Here is a 20,726-nt window from a genome sequence, read left to right as displayed (position 1 = left end):
TTGGGGACTACTTTCAATAGCAGATTAATACATATTTGGTTTTTTAGTGAGTATTTCCAGCAGCAGGACGGTGTATGTGGGATTGAGTAAAACAACTACAGTGTGTGTGTAACGAAAAACATGTCAAAATTGTGGCTTATTGATGTATTTTTGTAGTTTTTGAACAACAATGGAGTTTTATAGCGCAGGAAATAAGATGTATCAGGCTTTGGAAACACACAGAACACTTCTTAGTACAGTAGAATCAATTGATTGTTGTTTTTGACAATAAGAAAAATATAGAACATCCCTGGACTTATCCTATAGATGGACAAGACAATTGGGTTTCTCCAGCAGAATTCAGGTTTGTTGTTTAAATTACATCTAGACATCATGATAATGCAGAAAGCAGACATGTTACAGGTTACTTTGATGCATTTAAACCTACTGAATGGAACTTTAGATTTGTGGTTTCAGACTAACTGTAAACTAATTCTAATACACAGAGAGAAAATGAAAGAAGAAATGTTTACACTGATTTTACTTAGTTAAAAAATTCAAGTCAAGTGGAATGTATGGCTAACCACACCTCCACTTCTTTGTCAGAACAGAGAGAGGAGAAGGTGTTTTCTTTTAAGGCAGGGCCCTTTTGTGTGTGTGCATGGGCGTGCGTGCGTGCGTGCAGTATGTTCAGCACAAGTGAAACCTTGAGCATGTTTTTGTAACCCTAGCAGCAGGACAGCTACTCTAGTATATGAAACTGGTGTCACGGATGCTACATATCAACCAAAGGAACACACACACACACAGACACACACACACACTGTAGACTGCAAGACAGAACAGACATCACAGAGAACACATGACATGCATTGCTTTGCTTTCTTTTGTGGCATTGTTGCTCTGATGTATTCTGTATGTTTGTGGAGTCTTTATTTTTTTTTATGTCAAGGCCTTGAGGGATTAAATCCACCCCCCCACCGCTCTGTATAATCTGCTGCAGAATGAATTACTTCTCTCATGTCTACTCTGTAATATTGCATTCCACAGTTTAAGTTTGCTCATGACATACTGGAGAAATGAGTTTAGTTGCCTGGTCACAGAGAAAAGGACTGCGGCTCTACATTGTGCTACTCGGATGAAAAGCGAATGTCATGCAAAAAAACACACTCAGCACGAAAGTCTGGTGAACTCTGAACTCTACCAGGCTGCTTCCTCTCTCTGTGCCGCAGTTTTCCTGAGAGTGAGAGTTTCATTGTGCTTTCACACTACTTGAGAACAACTTGTAAAGTGATATAGAAAAGCTTGATTAGGCCTTTTCACTTGTCGTCTGGAAACCTGTTTGTGGTTAAGCTGAATTCCATCACAGTTGTCCTGTTGAACTGTAGTTGCCAGTTAATTCACTGCTGGAATCCAACTCCTATGCTTTAAGCTGGTATTAGAATAGATTTTGTGTAGTTTACAAAACATTCCTTTCACTGAAAGCATTTCTGGCATTATGTCTCACAGCCTGAGCTCATTCTGAACGAAAGAACAATCTTGTGAACAAACAGGACAAGGAAGGGGCGGCCTCTAGCTCACCCAGTAAGAGCGTTCGCCCCATGTTGGCAGAGTTGCTGCAGCGGCCAGGGCTCAAATCTGACCTGTGGCCCTTTGCTGTGTGTCATCCCCCATCTCTATGCCCCTTTCATGTCCATCCACTGTCACTATAATAAAGGGAAAAGACCCAAAAAACAAGGAACACCCTACAACATTTTTTTTTAATTACTACTTGCCACTGCAATAATCCAGATTTGCCAAAGGGATTTATCATATTAAATGTGTTTTATGTGGTATAATTAGGAGTTAAAACAATTGGTGCATTAATAAATAATGAAACAGTTATTTGCAGCCTTCGTGTAATTTATCCTGAGAGTGCTCAGGAAAAACGGACTGGGAGAGAAAGTGCATCTCAGAGTGGTACGCCGGCTGCTCAGCCGCAGACAGGAGAGCTCTTCAGAGAGTCATTCACCCAGCACAGAAAATGATTGGCTGCCCTTTTCCCTCCCTGGTAGACATCTCCAATTCCCACTGCCTCTGCAGAGCCAAAAACATTCTAAAGCGTGTTTAAATTTACGGTTCTGCTGAGGCTCCAAGCGGAGCTTTTGCCATAGCCTACCTAAGTGGCCTGAAGTTTATACCTGTGCGTTGGTGTGTGCGTAGATCTCTTTAAGAGAATAGCAGGGCTGGCATGTGTGTGTGCATGGGGAGTGTGTGGTAGAGCGAGTGGGAAAGTGACAGTGATTAGATGGATGGACTAAGATGCGAGGAAAAGACACCAATAAGAGAAATATGGATTCAATTAAGCGAATTGGGATGACCCCAATAAATAGCAGCCTATCACTTGGTCAACTTTTGAGATTGAATGTGTGAACAGCCCCTTGTGCAAATCTAACAATACAACTTGGATCTCCCCAATCCTGATTTCACTTCACTGGCTGCCAGTGAGATACAGGGTAGATTTCAATATTTCTACGAGGCCTTCCTGAAGGCCTTTCATTGATGTTTTATGCTGTTGTTGTTGTTGTGTTGTTGTTGTTGTTGTTGTTGTTATTATTGGTATGATATACTGTCTTACTTGTAGGACTTGCACTGTTTTTATTGACACATGATATCCGTTGTGACAATCATTCTAGAAAGATGCTGTATAAATATTTTTTACTTAATTACTTATTTGTAATTTCTGAACACTGATAAGAGTCCCCCATCCTCACACAGCTGTTATTCTCTCCATCTCTCTGTCTCTTTCCTATTAAACAACCTCCTAAATTATGAATTCTCCAGTGAAGTGAATCCTTCCAGCCAGGCTGTGTACTCTAAGCCCTCACCGTCGACCACAAACCACATCGGAGGAGGAGGAGGTGAAAGCAGCCCTGAGGAAGTAGAGGTGCTGCTGTCCAATCCCAAAGCTGCCTCCCGCAAGCCGTCTTTCCTACGTGCCCTCGTCAGAGCCTTTGGCCCGTACTTTCTGATTGGCTCGGCCTACAAGCTCCTGCAGGATGTCATCACCTTCGTCAACCCTCAGCTGCTCAGGTAGAGAGAAAGATAACATTTTACTGCCGTGCTACCGTTGCTACACCATATTTGCATGTTTGGAACACCAACAAGCTACCATTGTTCCAATGTTCCCAAATACTATTTTAAGGGTGTCTTTTTGAATGTTGTGTCCATGTTTTTGCATGCTGGTTTGCCTGTCAGATAATTTTCTTTTACAAAACTCATTTTCATATTATGTAGTGTAAATAGACTAGTAATGTAGACCTAACTTTTCTTCTTTTGTCTTTTTGAATGACATTGGGAAAGCTCTGAATAATATTGTACTGATTCTGCCCTATTCAAAAAATAGAGCTCATGATTTTCTATACTGCTTTATATTTGATCCATTTCGAGACATTTTAAATTTCAGACCAACATAAGGAAGAAAGGAAGTGAAAGCTTGAGCACCCTGCAATATTCTAACTTATACAATGACATAGTAAGTGCTGGATTGGCTTGTGGGTCCAGACAGTATTATGAAGAACTCACTAAATGTAAACATATTGTGTAGTGACTACCTGTTTTGTGATGGGAGGTTCCCTTTTGTACCAGTTTTTAGTTATTGCTTTTTTTGCAGTATTTTACAGAGATTCTTGCATATGTCTTAGAGCTTGTTGATTTTTTCCCATAATCATCTGACGCATCATTGACATACATTTTAAACCTTGAAATCTTGACTACGAGAGCAAAAGTCAAATCTCTAACCATAGTTGAAGTATGGTAGACACGTTGTCTATTGTCATTTCCATTTCCATTTCCATTTCCATTTCCATTTCCATTTCCATTAGTGTGCTCTATAGCTTTTGCATCTCAATAGCCGTGTATCCATCCACTTATTTGTATGCACAATTTAAAGCATTGCATTAGAAAAGCTGGATGGAAATAACAAAATTCAATAAAACTTGCGCAAACAAGTTTTAAAGCTCGCTTGCAACATTTTCGCTTAAAGTGCTCATATTATGCTTTTTGGCGTTTCCCCTTTTCTTTATTGTGTTATATATCTTTTTTGTGCATGTTATAGGTTTACAAAGTGAAAAAACCCAAAGTCCACCCCAAAGGGACTTACCATCTCCAACAGAAAACAAACAAACCCTAGTTACTGCGCATGTGCAACTCCCAACAAAGATGAAACAGAAGTGAGATGTCTCACTCTGTAGCTAAAACAGAGAGCTCAACACACAGGGTGAAAAGAGGAGCTGCAACAATGTGTAGTACAACAAAAATATGGTGTTTTTTTGAGCTAAAAAATTAAACCAGATAAACCTATTCTGATATAACCTCTAAATACAGTTATGAATCTGAAAATGAGCATAACATGAGCACTTTACGATTCCCTTGACAATTGAATGGAAACACAACTAATGATAACTTTTGCATGACTTACTATTAATTTATCTTAGTGCAAACTTTTTAAGTAAACGTTAATAATACATTCCCTTAAAAGTTCTTTTTTTTATCAATACACAGTAAAATTTACCATCAGTTGAGAGTTTAAAAAAATGATGTTTTGACCTATCACGAGGCCATGCAGTTGGTATCAGGCTCTGCCATCATAGTGAATGCTTGGCTTATTTTTTAAAGAGGTTTTAGGGGTCAGCATTTCTTTTTAAGTGCTGAAATGTCTCCTACTTACGCAGGCCTGAGGTATTTCCTACAGGAACATAATGCATCGACAACAGTATAAAGTCGCACGTACCACCACACTGTCTGCGGCATGTTTACCAGATGTTAGTAGTTGATAAGTAATTCAGTAGAATTGCTAAATGATAAAGTACTGCATTTCTTTTTGTCCAAATAAGATAATTTTACATGACCCTCACTGTTATTGAAATGCCTTATACAGTACACCTCTAAAATAATGTTCCTTTTCTTCACTCTTATAGGATGCTGATCTTGTTCACAAAACAGAAGGGTGCTCCTGATTGGTGGGGTTACTCGCTGGCCTTCCTCATGTTCTTCACAGCCTTCTTGCAGACTCTCATCCTTCACCAACACTTTCAGTACTGTTTTGTCACTGGCATGAATGTACGCACAGCTGTCATAGGAGCTATCTACAGGAAGGTATGCAGATAAGTAGCTAAGATAGTTTTAACAAGAATATTACATCCTGGCATCATGGTCATTAATAATCTCTCAGCGAAGTTTTTAGCCCCTAATTTTAATCCAAGTCTTTTTATTATCTACCAATACAAAGTGAGATTTGGTATTTATTTATTTATGATCATGCTTGGAGAGAAGGGTCAGTGTGGATCTGTTGTGGGTGGAAGGTTTGGACTTATTGTTATCATTAGACTCTTCTAAAATTTGCAACCTTATTGAGCGAGTCTTGCAAGTGTGCTCATGAATGTACGCACAGCTGTCATAGGAGCTATCTACAGGAAGGTATGCAGATAAGTAGCTGAGATAGTTTTCTGACTGTGGTTTTACCATGCACACTCACAAATGCACTAACTTTAAAAGAGACCTTAAAAACTTCACTTCTGTCAATAAAGTGAGCAAAATTATAACACATTTTATTCTATAGATGTTACATTATGCTTCACAGAAAATACATTTATTACAGTGTTTACTACAATTGTTCTCTACCCCCCCCGCCCCCCCCCCTTAATTGTTCTGCAGGCGTTGGTGATAACTAACGCTGCCAAGCGTTCATCTACAGTGGGCGAGGTAGTCAATTTGATGTCAGTGGACGCACAGAGATTCATGGACCTCACCACATTCCTCAACATGTTGTGGTCTGCTCCGCTTCAGATTATGCTGGCACTATATTTTCTCTGGCAGGTACGTGCACAAATTATACGTGGGTTACTGTAGATAGTTATGACTAGACATTTCTCGCCATATTCTGTTTACATATTTAATGAACATGGGACTTTTGCTTTAGCTCTTTGTTTGTTTGAATTATTTTTGCAGTGTTTTACTGACTCTGTGGTATTTTACAGAACCTCGGTCCATCAGTGCTGGCTGGGGTGGCTGTCATGATCATGCTGATCCCCTTGAATGCTGTCATTGCCATGAAGACACGAGCCTACCAGGTATGAGCACTGAGCAGTAATTTCATTATTGTCTATTGACCTAGTGAGACTAAGTGGAACCACATCAATGATATAAACATTTATTCCAAGAAAATAGGGTTACTTATGTTTTAGTTTTTACTCATGTGAAGAGAAAAATAGGTGAAGTTATCCTTCGAAATCATGATATTAGCCAGTATATCACACTACCCTTGGTCAAACACTGTCGGGTCTAGTGGATACCAAGAGCAGCATGGCTTTTGTTGTATCATTTTGATTTTGTAAGTTTGATTAAAAAACAAAAAGGGTGAAATGACAGATAAAGTAAATAAAATAACATGACAGTTTGTCTTCTTGTCCTCGTCTTCATCCTCCTCTTCCTCTCTCCCAGGTGGAGCAGATGCAGTACAAGGACTCTCGTATCAAGCTGATGAGTGAGATCCTAAACGGAATCAAAGTCCTAAAGCTATATGCCTGGGAGAACTCCTTCAAGGAAAAGGTCCTTGCCATTCGTCAAAAAGAGCTCCAAGTGCTGCGCAAGACAGCCTACCTGGGAGCGCTGTCTACTATGGCCTGGACCAGTGCCCCTTTCCTGGTAGGCTCAGTCCAGATGTCTGGAAGCTGACTTCCTTTTAAGAGACTGCTTTGTGAAACTGTATTGGTCAGAAATTACGCATTTGGTGAACATCATGATCAGCTGTGGCCTTCTTTTTAAATTTGTTTGTGTGAAGTAAAGTTGAATGTGAAACCCAGTAAATCCAAACAGGCTTTCACGAGTGTCTCCGAAATTGTCTTCATGTTTGGTATTTTGAAGATGGCAACATGAGTAGTTGTTTGCCAATTAGGGCTTGTTAGAGGAAGTCTACATAAGCCATTGAATCTGATTAACAGCTGTAAATACAAACCAGCAAGTGTTTGTGATCAGAAATTGCAACGGTGGCTCTTTTTAAACTATTTGAGAAACCTGGTGATAAACAGCTAATTTGTTTAGAAACTGAAGTTTCTGTATATTAACAACACTTACATGTTGTAAATATGAGAATGTTACATCCTGACATCATGGTGATTAATAATCTCTTAGTGAAGTTTTTAGCCCCTAATCTTAATCCAAGTCTTTTTATATTACCTGCCAATACAAAGTGAAATTTGGTATTTATTTATACTAATAAGATCATGCTTGGAGAGAAGGGTCAGTGTGGATCTGTTGTGGGTGGAAGGTTTGGACTTATTGTTATCATTAGACTCTTCTAAATTTGCAACCTTATTGAGCGAGTCTTAAGTCTCAAGTGTGCTCTCCCCATATTTTGAGTATTTAACTCAGCATTTGAAAGTGGCATCGGCTTGCTACAGTTGGAGTGCAGACCAAATGCAGAACATTTAGTGTAAAATTGTAGGTCTCATTGTTTAGTCATTTGGCTTCAAACTGTTGGATTATGCTGCACCAGTTTGCAGTAACAGCATTTCTGGAACTTCAAGCACCATTTACACAACATGACCTTAAATCCTGAAACAGGCCCCCCTCTCGACCTACTGACAACGCCAGAGACAAAATCGTGAATTATTTACTGCAAAGTTTGACACGCTCAAGTGCAAATGCCATAGCAACATTACACACCACTTTTCATCAGCTGACTGCCTGTTTACTGACCATAGTAATAATAATAGATTTGTTCAAATAAAGCAATTATTTTGACTGGCATCTACACCAGTTGTCTACGTTAGGTTTTAGAGTTCACATGACAGCATTTATTTAAGCTATTGGTTGATTGATTCCGTTGTCATATATGTTTTATTTATCAGATAAATACATGCTTTACCAGCCAAAAGGCAGTGCATATTAGTGACCATAAACTCTGTAGATTCTGTAATGTGGTGAATATCACCAGCTGAACAATAAGGTCATTGCTGAGTCACTGGTTGACTGGGATTAATGTGCAAGTGTGTGTAGCCCCACAACACTGACTGCTGTACATCTCTACAGTAAACTAATTGACCTTGACGTCTAAGCGGCCTGTTTGCCGATGTGTTTTCAGGTTGCCTTGACATCGTTTGCCGTGTATGTGACTGTGGATGAGAATAACACCCTGGATGCGGAGAAGGCCTTTGTGTCACTCTCACTCTTCAACATCCTCAGGTTTCCTCTCAACATGCTTCCCCAAGTCATCAGCAGCATCGTGCAGGTAAGAACTTTTTATTCTTTTTATTTACTTTTTTTTTTTTAGGTTTTATTGAGTGTCTGTGTGTTTATTCTGTGTCACAGGCCAGTGTCTCACTGAAGCGAATCCAAAATTTCCTGAGTCATGATGAGCTGGACCCAAATTCAGTAGATAGAAAGAACACAGCCGCAGGTAAATATAAACACTGCTCCTCCTTTGGTTAAAACAACATGTCATTGAGAAATACCTTGAGGAAATGTGCAGTCATTGTTTGTCATCATTCCATTGTGTAAACTTTATAGTCTTTAGGATAATGTCACTGCTTCCCACTTGTATCTTTCACCCAGAGCCTGAAGAGCTTTTAGAAGACTAATACTCAAGAAATACCTTTCAGTCTTTTATCCTTTCTCATTGCATCTCACTGTCACTAATTCTAAAGATGCTGAAAATATATTTATGACTATATGTTCTTGCTCAACAGAGTTTTCAGTGACAGTTGTCAATGGGAAATTCACCTGGGCTAAAGGAGATCCCCCTATTCTGCACAAGTATGTATGTTATGCATGTTATGTGTCTTGTTTGTCATAACTGAGGCTAAAACATGTAATTGGTGACTTTGTGTTTGTAGCATTAACATGATGGTGCCTAATGGCTCCCTGCTGGCAGTGGTAGGCCACGTTGGCTGTGGAAAGTCCTCCCTACTCTCTGCGCTGCTCGGTGAAGTGGAGAAACTGGAGGGAGAGGTTTCTATTCGGGTAGGACTTCATTTCATGTTCTGTATAACAAACTAGCAAGTAACAGGTTAATTCATCTTCTATGTTCTCTTTTCCTCTAGCTACACTAATCAATTTTTGAAGTAACTAATGGATCAGTGTTGTGTAATGTAAAATGGGTTGCTCGTCATAAGGAACCCACGGAGAATAATCACCCATCTCAGCAGTTCAACTCGGCTCTTAGGAGCTTTTTAGAGTATTTCTCTTAGTTCATTCACACACCGACACAAGATGTGTTGCTCACATTTCTATTTCCTTGACTTTTACTATATTCATGCTAGTCATCTGGGAGTACCAGCTCTGTTATGCATTGGCACCATGTGTGCATACATTTACAAAAATGGGGAAAAAAAGATGGAAATCAATCAGTCAGTTGGACTTTGTTTAAATAGAGCTGTATGCACAAGTTTTCACACAAGTGGTGTAGAAGGGGCAGTAAAGTGCAGAGTGTTTCACAAGTTATGTAAATGTCTGTGCAAGATCTTCAAAAGAAAAAAGCAAATTGGTATTAAACTAACAAGTAACCAGTAACTTTCTACTAGAGGTGACATGATTGCTATATCTAACAGACCTCATTATAAAAGAAAGTCAATGGAGCTAGGTTATGTGCTATGGTAATGCTGGATTTGCAGAAAGCATTTGATACAGTAGATCACAGCATTGTATTGATGAAATTAAGAGCAATGGGTTTTAGTGGGCTATCACTAAAGTGGGTCCAGTCATACCTATCCAGTTGCATTAAAATGGTTAACGTTAGTGGGGCGCTTTTTACACTCAAGAATCATGGCATGTGGGGTACCTCAGGGTAGTATCCTGGGGTCTCTAATATGTTTATTATACATAAATTCCTTAATAGCAGCTGCCGCATGCAATTATTTTTACATTCTGGTGATTCTGTTTTATTTGTAGCACATACAAATAAGACAGTGGCAAAATGTAAACACATGGCTGTCAGATAAAAGATTACCCCTACACATAAGAAAACCCATTCTTTTTGGTTCTAAAATAAAATTAGCAAGGTCACCAGATGTTGTTAAATGACTGCTAAATACAGTGTAAATTATCTGGGCTGCATTTGAGACAGGTTTTTATTGGGTGAAACTATGGTTTTAAAAGCCCTCACCAAGGTAAATCAAATAATAAGGTTCCTACCCAGAAAAGCCACCTTTCTGGACAGACCAGTTCTTTACACATTAGCTGGAGTTCTAGTCTAAATTTAATTTTGGTTATGCTGCCATCTCCTGGTATACCTGATTATCACAACACTTTGAAAGCAAACTTCAATAGGCTCAAAATACAGTAAATTGATAAGAGTTATATTAAAAGTTCACCCACATACACATATAATCCTGTTCATTTCGAAAATCTTAAAATAATCTCTTATATGAAAATCTGCTCACTTACAAAATTGTAAAAAAGCATGGTACCAAAGGACTTAATTAATTATTAGAGAGAGAAAATCATAGCCACTTTAAAAGATGTAGCTTGACAAATTTTATTCCTTTCTGATTTAATATTTTAATAGGCAAAACCACATTTTTCTACAGTGCAGCAGTAGTTGAATAATCTGCCCACAAATCTGAGTGTTTCACTGAGCAAGTTTAAAGTGGCCTTAAAAATGTAAATGGTTACAAAGTACCATGTAGAATTTCATTTTAGGAAATAATTAGCTTTTTTTAATTTTATTTTATTTATAGTGTCAAATCATAACAGAAGTTATCACAGGACACTTTTCAGATAGAGTTGGCCTAGACCACACTCACACTATAATTTTCAAAGACCCAACCTTTCCCTCCCAAGAGCAAGATTTTAGTGCAACAGTGGAGAGGAAAAACTTCCTTTTATCAGGCAGAAACCTCAGACAGAACCAGGCTTTTGGTGGGCGGCCATCTGCCTCTGCCAGTTGGGAAACATACACACAGATACAGAAATATGATTTCATAATAATTATAGCAGTTGGTATGATGCATAGTGGCAATTAGAGTAGCAATAAAGATAATAAAACTATGACTAGAAGTAATAGTAGTAGGGTGTAGCAGGGCGTTGAACAGGACCATGGCAGCAAGTGCCACCACAATCCAAGGAAATCTGCGAGGCGAAAAAAAAGGACTCGAGGGAATAAGCTCCCTGGAGCTAAGTTAGTAACAAGCATAAATGGGAAATAATGTCACACAGATGGAGAGAGAAAGGAGAGAGGAGCTCAATGTATCAAAGGAATAGTCTAAAACTATAGCAGCATACAGGGTTCATACGTTTTGAAAAAACCTGGAAAAGTCATGGAATTTGAAAAATGCAAATTCCAGGCCTGGAAAGGTTTTGGAAACATAAAAAGACCCAGAAAGTTTTGGAAAAGTCATGGATTTGTTTTTTAACCCAGCATAATAATATATCATTAATAAATGTATTTTCACGTCATCTTAACCTCAACATTCTATTCGTAGAGCGATATTACGAATCCCACTATGAACCACATAAATTGTCATTCATTTTATAGTTAAACCTCTGAGGGTAAACTTTAACACAGATTTGTATTCTTATTGTATAATGTCGACTGAAATTTTCAGGAACATATAGTCATGGAAATTTGCCAAAAAGTCATGGAAAAGTATTGGTTAAAATGCGTATGAGCCCTGAGCATAACTAAGAGCTGGTCCAAGGCAAACCTTGGCCAGCCCTAACTATTAACTTTATCAAAGAGGAGAGTTTTAAGCTTACTCTTAAATGTGGAGATGGTTTCTGCCTCCCAAACCGCAACTTGGAGCAGGTTCCACAGGAGAGGAGCCTGATAGCTGACGGCTCTGGCTCACATTCTACTTTTGGAGACTCTGGGAATCACAACTTTGCATTCTGGGAGTACAGTGCTCTAGTCGGGCAATAGAGTACTATGAGCTCTTTAAGATATGATGGTTCGTGACCATTAGGAGCTTTGTATATAAGGATTTTAAATTGCCAATTCAGAGAAGTAAATACAGGAGAAATATGATCTCTTTCCTTAGTTCTTATCAGAACACACACCTCAGCATTCTGGATCAACTACAGTGTCTTAAGGGACTTGTTTGGACATCCTGATAATAAGGAACTGCAATAGTCCAGCCTTGAAGTAACAAATGCATTCACTAGTTTTTCAGCATCGTTTTGAGACAGAATGTGCCTAATTTCGGCAATGTTACGCAGGTGGAAAAAGGCTGTTTTTTTTATTTGTTTTATGTGGGCGTTAAAGGATATATCCTGATCAAAATTAACTCCCAAGATTTTTGACAGTAGTGCTGCAGGCCAGGGCAATGCCATCCAGAGTAGCTATATCTTTAGATAATGAGCTTCTGAAGTGTTTAGGGCCCAGTACAATTTGATAGGATCGATACTACTCACGGCAAGAACGTGATTAAGTGTATTTCCCAATATGTTTGAACTGATGAATTGAAAGAAATTTCCATACAATTTCCCTACAGTTTAAATAACATTATAACTATAACATTCACAACCTTTTAGACAGTAATTCAAAGACGTAGCAGTTAATAGACTAATTTAACACTATATCTCTCATAATCTGTGGAATATGTCTAGGAGGACTGATTTGGTAGGATATACATGTAGATATATTCTGGGGAAAAAATGCATGTTAAGGGTTGCTTATTGCAGTTTGTCGGCCTCTCCTCTCCTCTATTAGGGATCAGTGGCATACGTACCCCAGCAGGCCTGGATACAGAATGCCACGCTGCGGGACAACATCCTGTTTGGGAAACCCTACAATGAGCAGAAGTACCAGTGCGTTCTGGAAGCCTGTGCCTTAACTCCTGACCTGGAAGTGCTGCCTGGAGGTGATATGACTGAGATAGGCGAGAAGGTAAAAAAAAAGAAAAGAAACATTTTCATTTTCCGTTCTCCTACTAAGTAACACACTTTTGTTACTGTTTTTGAATAGCCCACCCCCGGTCACACAGTGATTAAAGCGTTTCTGCTGATGTGTCTTAATCGTGCAGGGTATCAACCTCTCTGGTGGGCAGAGACAGAGGGTGAGTCTGGCCCGAGCTCTGTACAGCGACACCGATGTCTACCTCCTGGACGATCCGCTGTCAGCTGTGGACGCCCACGTAGCCAAACACATCTTTGACAACCTCATCGGTCCAGAGGGGGTGCTGAAGAGCAAGGTGAGGAGAGTCTAAATCCAGGTTTTCATCTTTTCATTAAGAAATGTACTTACATCAGTTTGTGATATAAAAAGCCCCTTTACACAACACTGCAGGGGTAAATGAACTACAATATACTGTATGGTTAGTAAATATATGACACAGCTCAAGGCACCACTGTGCTTAAGTACAGCCTCACAGAACTGCTAGCATGTCTGTGGACTCTTGTTTCAAAAGAGGAAGTTGTATCTTATCTTATCTTTTTACCAAAGAGTAAATTGTATCTTTTATCAGTTTATTGCACACATTATATTCCTGATGATGTCATTGAGGTTGTGCTTGTAATAAAAGGTGTGCCTATGTTTGTAATGTTGTTATGTGTGTAGTTTATTAGATAACAAGGTTTCTTTTGTTGTTTGACTCCAGACACGTATTCTAGTGACACATGGCATCAGCTTCCTGCCTCAGGTGGATAACATAATGGTGATGGTGGAGGGCAGGGTGTCAGAGATGGGATCCTACCAGGAGCTGCTCAAACAGAACGGAGCCTTCGCAGAGTTTCTAAGGAACTATGCCCTGGAGGACATTGTTGAGGAAGAAGAGGCCACTGGTAGAGCATCACTTCCTTCACTCTTATTTCACCTGATATCTCATATTTTATGGTTGAGCTTCTTTAAAAAAAAAAAAAAAAAACATACTGCTAACATTGCTTTTACAGAGGAGTTAATCCAAGATGAGGAATTGTTCCCTGACGATGCCCTTAGCAACCACACAGACATGGTGGACAATGAGCCGGTGATTAATGAAACCAGGAGAGATTTCATAAGGTAGAGGAAATATTTCTCTCTTTACCTACAAGGCTAGATATTCTTTTTATATATTCTGCTCTTTTCTCATAAATGAGACAGGGGAGCCATTTCACTAAAATGTAACTGACTGGATATTATTATTTGGTCATACAACACATAGTGGAGACATATTCTTAAATGCTTTGGATGGAATTTTTTATATATGGCATCTTCCAAATAAGTGCCATACATGGACATTATCTTTTCTCCCTCCTTTACAGGCAGATCAGCATCATTTCAGCAGACGGGGAGAACCTCAGAGGCCGCTCAGTGAGGAGACACGGCTGCAGCCAGAGGAAACACTCCGATCAACAAGAGAAGAAGAAACCACAGGATATGCAGAAACTCATCCAGACAGAGACCATGGAAACAGGCAGGGTCAGTCTTTTCTCATGAAAATGTGTAATTGTCCATTTCTATTTTCAGATATACAGATAGACATTTTGCCTTTTTTTTTTTTATCTGATGCCGCTAGTTTTTAATGTTTTAGGGCAAGTTTAATTTTAACAGATGGAATCTGAAAATGTGAAATGCGACTCTTTAGGAATACGATTTTTTAAGTAAATATTAATATTTTTATCAATTATTTCAGGAGTCATTGCACCTAATAAGATCGATAAAACAAAACCTACACCTATAGAAATATTACCAATACTTACATAATATTTCCCATCTAAACATTTCAGCATCATGCTACAGACAAATCAAATCACATTTTCCTGAGTGCACCGTTTCTGATAATAATCACAAGGGATATACTGGGTCTGATGTAATCAAAATTATATTTTTTTTTTTACACCAAATTACCTCATTTAAAGTATAGACTGTACCAAATCTGTCTTCTCAAATTCTCTCCATCTCAATAATATTGCAATATTACACTATGACCATTAATAATTCTGATGATGGAGATTTGTTATTGTTGCACTTGATGTTGATGCCGATTTATTTATTGATCTTTTTTAGAGTCGTTATCACTGCACTGATATATATATATATATATATATATTTAGAAATGTTTAACTATATGCATTGCATGACACCATGTTGTGTATTACCACCGTTAAGGTCATATTATAGTTTGTTGTATTTTATTTGTATGTTGTTGTATGTTGACAATAAAGTTAATCTTAATCTCTTAATCTTAATTATTTACATAATAACACATCATTGTCATTTTTGTACCTTTGTCATTGAGGTGACCTCGACTGAACTCTGTGACTCCTAACAGGTGAAAACAAAAGTGTACCTGGAGTACGCCAAGGCGGTGGGAATTCTGCTGTCAGTGCTCATCTGTTTCCTGTACGGCTGCCAGAGCGCAGCGGCCATCGGAGCAAACATCTGGCTCAGCCAGTGGACCAATGACGCCTCAACAAATATGACTAAGGAGAATGTTCATATGAGGGTGGGGGTGTACGCAGCACTTGGCATTGCACAAGGTAAGAAACACAGACAGGCAAATTCACAAAGAATGGATTGCGGCCGCTGATAGCACCATAAATTGTACATCACTTGCAACCGTTATCTGCCCCGTCTTGAGGTCCAATTCACAGAAGGTATTGCGCTATTGATATTACAGCACAAACAGGCCCATAAAGTTTTGCAGCGGAGTGCAATTTGCCCGTTTTCTGCATTTTATTGCAATTATCTATGTAGCAAAATATACTTGTTGCCTTTTGCGCCAACAACACATAAGGCAAAACAATGGCAGAGAGAAAGAAGTGAACATTTTCAGTTTGTCAGTGCTGTTGGTGTTTTTAAACTCACACCTTCAGACTGTAAAAGATGGCATGATTTAAAGTGAGGATAAAAGAAAAATATCATTCAATGCCACCTCTGACATCCCTTATAAATGCGCTTCAGTTACCACAGACTCTCAAAAGACGCTTATAATTTTAATTTAATTGCATGTGGCTATTAGCACTGATCTTTGTGAATTGGTTTAAGCAATGAGGCTCATTAGCAAAGAAAGGGGCCAATTTTGCGCCAAATGTATGCATATTACCTCATTTAAATATGTGCAAATTAAAGGAGTGCCATATCACATCATTTTTAATATGCTAAAAAATCATATGGTGATAATGATAATATTCTGGCTTGTTGACACAATGACATCATACCATCATGCATAGCAAGAACAAGCATGGCTGAAAGCAAAAATTGCTAACAGCTCAGGCAGTCAGTCTGTCAATGATAAATAAATTCATAAATAATAAATTCAACTAATAATAATTAAAAATAATAAATGTCGCCTTCAAACTGTATTTCAGAGAAAAATTGAATTTCAATTGTGTGAATAATAATTTAAAACTAAAGTACATTTCTAAAGACTAATCTAACTTAAAAATGACAGTGCACCACCTCAGAGAGTCATTGAAAAACTTCCTGTTTTCAAAGACCAATTTCACCTCAAAATGATAGCAGTCCACCTCAGAGTAATAGTTAGACAATATCAGGACATTCTGATGTGGAATTTCAAAATAATAGCTCTCTAAAATCTCATATACAAACTGTGTTCCCTCTAAGTTCCGATTAGTTAACTAGAGTGATTAAACTAGTATGACCATACGTATCACAGGGTTAAATCAAACACTAGATAGATAGATATATCTCGTGACATGGTCTAAAAATATTGAGATATCGTTAATAAGCCAAATCGCTCAGCCCTAGTGCAAATAGCAGATGAGCGCATAGATGCTATTTGCTTGGCAGCGCATTTAGGGGGGCATTTCACCCTTTATGGGTGCATTGAGAATTACACAGATTCTTTTTGTTGCAAAAGACGTGCAATTCTTTGGTGAATTTGCCAGTGACTGTCATAATAAGCAATGCATGAAGCACTAGGTCATTTTAATGCCAAGCCCTATTCATGTTAATGCATTTATTGTTGACTGACTTTTGCAAAGGGGTGCAATGTTTTACAGTATGTACTGCCACATCATGGTGCTAACATTATTTTTGAACCTGAACATTTACTTTGACTCCATTGTGCCAAAATGCCAGACTTAGTTGAAATGACCTAAATGTATTTGCCTTGCAGCCAGTTGAAAAGTTTTTCTACAATAAGCCCACTGAAGAGATGCTTTGGGCAAGAGGACCTTCAAATGACTGTGATTGTGTGGCATAAAGGTTTACTGTTGTTCCTTTTACAGTAAACTTCTAATGGACAGACGCTGACTGTGTCTACTAGTAATTCCATTACCTTCTCATTCCACAATAAAACCTTCCTCTCCAACATCTTTTTCCTCCACTCCTACTCCTCTGATTCAAAGGTATCCTGGTCATGATGTCTTCCTTCACACTAGCCATGGGGAACATCGGCGCAGCCAGGAAGCTGCACCATGATTTGCTCACCAATAAATTTCACACGCCCCAGTCTTTCTTTGATACCACGCCTATAGGACGCATCATCAACCGCTTCTCCAAGGACATCTACGTTATAGACGAGGCTCTTCCAGCTACTGTGCTCATGTTCCTGGCCACCTTCTTTGTTTCTCTCTCCACCATGATAGTTATCATTGCCACCACACCCATCTTTGCCGTTGTCATCGCACCCCTGGCTTTCATATACGTCTTTGTACAGGTACTCATGGAAAATGTTGCTCATGTGCCAGATGATCCTCTCTCTCCCTTTTTTCCTCACAAATGTCCTCTGCCTGGGATGGCATGCCGCATGCATGTTGGAGCAGCAGCTTTATTAACCTTCCAGTTTTAGCTTTTGTTTCTCCAAAGCCTGTGATGTTGTCCCTGATGAGCCTGCTTCCACACCCTTTCACACACTCAAAAAGACATGCACACTGTCAGGTGGAGCAATGCAGCCTGCCCCAAATATGCACACAATACACTGAAGTTGACTTTATGTAAAACCTGATCGAAGATTATTATTTATTATAGGAGCCAAAGGTAACATTACCCAGTCTTTTAGTGATCTAAAACCTCCCTCTAGTGGTGGATTAGTGTTAATACAACTGGATCAACTTAAATGTCTTTATTGTAGGCCAGTGTGTCTGGATTTGTTTTTTAGAGACTTTTGCTGTCATGGAAAAATGGAGCAGGTCTGAACTGAGTTCTTAGGTGGTATAGTAAAAGAGTAGTTGGCTGGTTAGATGTAGTGTAGGGTAGTGTGTGTGTGTGTGTGTGTGTGTGTGTGTGTGTGTGTGTGTGTGTGTGTGTGTGTGTGTGTGTGTGTGTGTGTGTGCGTGTGCGTACGTGTAAGAGGATCAGTGAATGTTAAAACATTCTGAGAATTCCTCACATTTTTATCATTTTTAATATTTATGATCATGATTTATGAATATTTGATGATGGGACCAATCCACATCAAATACATTTTCTTCAATGCCATTATGAAATTCTTGTTTCTGCAGTTACATTCATTCAGTTAAGGCAAGAGGTAAACTCAGTTTTTACTGACATGGCAATCCCTGGCCTCACATTACCTTACATAATAATGATTGTATTAAGTTTCATGCAGTGAGGTATACAGATTTTAAGAGCACTGGTATTGAGTTAGTACTTAGAATCGACAGATAACCTGAGTTGATTTATTGTAATCCGTATTAGAACCGAATTAATTAGGGCAAATACATTATATGAAGGTAACGCAGTAGCCTGTATCAGTCATTCCCAATCAACACTACTCTCATCAACTTTAAAAGCAGTGTACCGATGTACAGGGTCACAAGGTGCAAATGTATGGCACCCACTGAAGGTTGATGACAAATTCACACTTCTGGAGAAGTCACCAGTGATGGTAGAAGTTTATTTCCTGATACCGAAGTTGTGTTGTACCACTTGATTTGTACTGACGCCCCCCTCTACTTTTAGGGACCTGTGCTGGCTCACAAGAAGTGATGCATCTTGTGTTTTCTGTTTGTCTGGAGCACACATTTTCATCAGACATGGACCAGGTCCAGGTCCTTATCCATTTAACGCAGGTGTTGTTGTGTTGTCCCCCTTCTCGCAGGTGTGCTATTGTTGGTTAACTGCGTGTTGTGCCGGGCCTACTGTATGCTGCGGGCAGCCAAGCTCACACACCGCAACATGCTCGAGGGGGTCCTGCGAGCTCCGCAGGCCTTCTTCGAGAGCACCCCCACTGGGCGGTTACTAAACCGCTTCAGCAAAGACGTGGATGCTATAGACTCCCACATCCCAGACAATATTGACATATGGATGCGCACTTTCTGGTACACACTGAATGTGCTGCTCATATGCTCTGTCCTCACCCCAATGTTCCTCATAGTCATAGCCCCGTTAATGGTGTTCTATTGGTGGGTTCAGGTAAATAGGAGACACGTCTGCTAACTCATTAATACAACATGCATGTCTGAGAGTGTGTGTGCTGGTAGACTGTTGCATGTGGTTGAAGCGGTCACTGCTGTTCTAGTGCTGTAGGTGCAGTGTAGTTTGGTCTCTAGTTTAGTCCAGTAGTCATAGCTGGCTGGGGTCTTCATGGCTCAGTGGCCAGTCTATAGACTAAGACTTGAAGCTCTCGTCAGCAGCACCACCTGGTTGAGTTGGTTCCACCAATAATAAGTCATACTATGATTGAGATTTTTGGGCTAAGTGAAATTCTAGTCATATAACATTTATTCACAGAGGCAGGGAACTCTGGAGGCAGAAATAATTTCACTAGTTATACTGTATGTTTGGATTCATCTTATTCATACAGTGTCTATTCAGAACTAAGCTGAACTGTTATTTTGCTACTCAACTTTCTACTTCCTGAAAGAAGCTACTTACAGTAGGTTAAAATATATTTAGTTGAGCTTGTTTTTGTCGTCTATCTAGTCTTTTTCTCACCATACCTGCTGATCTTCAAAGATCAGGACCTTTTTTTGCCACTCAGGCTTGCCAGATAGGTACAGTACAGTAACTGTTTCCCACTGTGGTTTGATGAGGTTATTCCTGCCACAGGAGCAGCTCTGTCCGTCAGGGACTGTGGTGTCAGAGCCGGTTGAACTGTGGTACCTGAGGAACAGCAGTTAATGGTGGTGTGCGTAGTTTTCATTAAACGCAGTATTTTATTTATTTTTTGTAATCAATAAGGCAAATTGAAAAGAATCCAACATTACTTTTTGCAAAATACATGCTGGTGGTTTGCATAATTTAGAATTATTAATATGATTAGAATATTTGATTCTCACTAGCTTAAAGACACATAGGCTTGTGGTTCATGTTTGTGTTCATATTGTATTTTATTGAGATTAAGGGGTTTGTGAGTGTAGGTGGTCACAAAAAATGTTTTAATAGTATTATGGCCACTGTAGATTTCATAATACACTATCTAGTGAACACACTCTTGAACCTGACATCAAGATGACACAGTTTGGCATATTTCTGCTATTATATCTGGTTAAAGGAGCACTCACATGAAGTTCAGTTTCCTTATCATAAGGAGTACTAATCAGCCTGTGAAAACAGTTGTATAATGTTTTCTGTGGCATTCTGGAGAGGGATTTTCAAAAAAAAAATAAAAAATACCCTAGGTGGTCTTCACGGTTAGCTCAGTTTGGGCTTGAAACTTAACATTTTCATCAGAAATTCCTTATTACAAACTGGAGGTGTGGAGTTCTTTTTATAAACTTGTGAGGGCCCTAAATACTCCCCAAAAAATCTACATGAACCCACCACCTTGTGGGCCCACCACTTGCTAGGATAAGCCTACAGACATTAAGCTAAACAATCATCAGTCACTCAACCAGTAGCACATTTCATATAAGGCTGTGCGATGTAAAGGTGCCAACTTACCATA

General features: G+C 39.1%; 1 protein-coding gene across 3 annotated transcripts in view; it reads left to right on the top strand.

The window, feature by feature from the left end:
- abcc3 (ATP-binding cassette, sub-family C (CFTR/MRP), member 3) overlaps positions 1–20,726 on the top strand; it is a 61,909-nt gene that overhangs the window by 30,373 nt on the left and 10,810 nt on the right. Inside the window, exons 8-23 of one of the 3 annotated variants that reach the window (XM_039788171.1) lie at positions 2,803–3,051; positions 4,938–5,115; positions 5,674–5,835; positions 5,997–6,089; positions 6,460–6,663; positions 8,102–8,248; positions 8,329–8,416; positions 8,706–8,772; positions 8,853–8,979; positions 12,665–12,841; positions 12,978–13,145; positions 13,551–13,734; positions 13,843–13,951; positions 14,194–14,350; positions 15,204–15,411; positions 18,939–19,252. In XM_039788171.1, the coding sequence (XP_039644105.1) occupies positions 2,803–3,051; positions 4,938–5,115; positions 5,674–5,835; positions 5,997–6,089; positions 6,460–6,663; positions 8,102–8,248; positions 8,329–8,416; positions 8,706–8,772; positions 8,853–8,979; positions 12,665–12,841; positions 12,978–13,145; positions 13,551–13,734; positions 13,843–13,951; positions 14,194–14,350; positions 15,204–15,411; positions 18,939–19,252 (2,632 nt within the window). Of the gene's footprint in view, positions 1–2,802; positions 3,052–4,937; positions 5,116–5,673; positions 5,836–5,996; positions 6,090–6,459; positions 6,664–8,101; positions 8,249–8,328; positions 8,417–8,705; positions 8,773–8,852; positions 8,980–12,664; positions 12,842–12,977; positions 13,146–13,550; positions 13,735–13,842; positions 13,952–14,193; positions 14,351–15,203; positions 15,412–17,244; positions 17,556–18,938; positions 19,253–20,726 lie in introns of all 3 variants that reach the window. The other 2 variants (XM_039788172.1, XM_039788173.1) reach the window with 2 other exon arrangements.

This window comes from Perca fluviatilis, chromosome 21, assembly GCF_010015445.1.
Source record: "Perca fluviatilis chromosome 21, GENO_Pfluv_1.0, whole genome shotgun sequence".
Lineage (NCBI taxonomy): Eukaryota > Metazoa > Chordata > Actinopteri > Perciformes > Percidae > Perca > Perca fluviatilis.
This window is presented reverse-complemented; position numbering and strand designations above follow the sequence as displayed.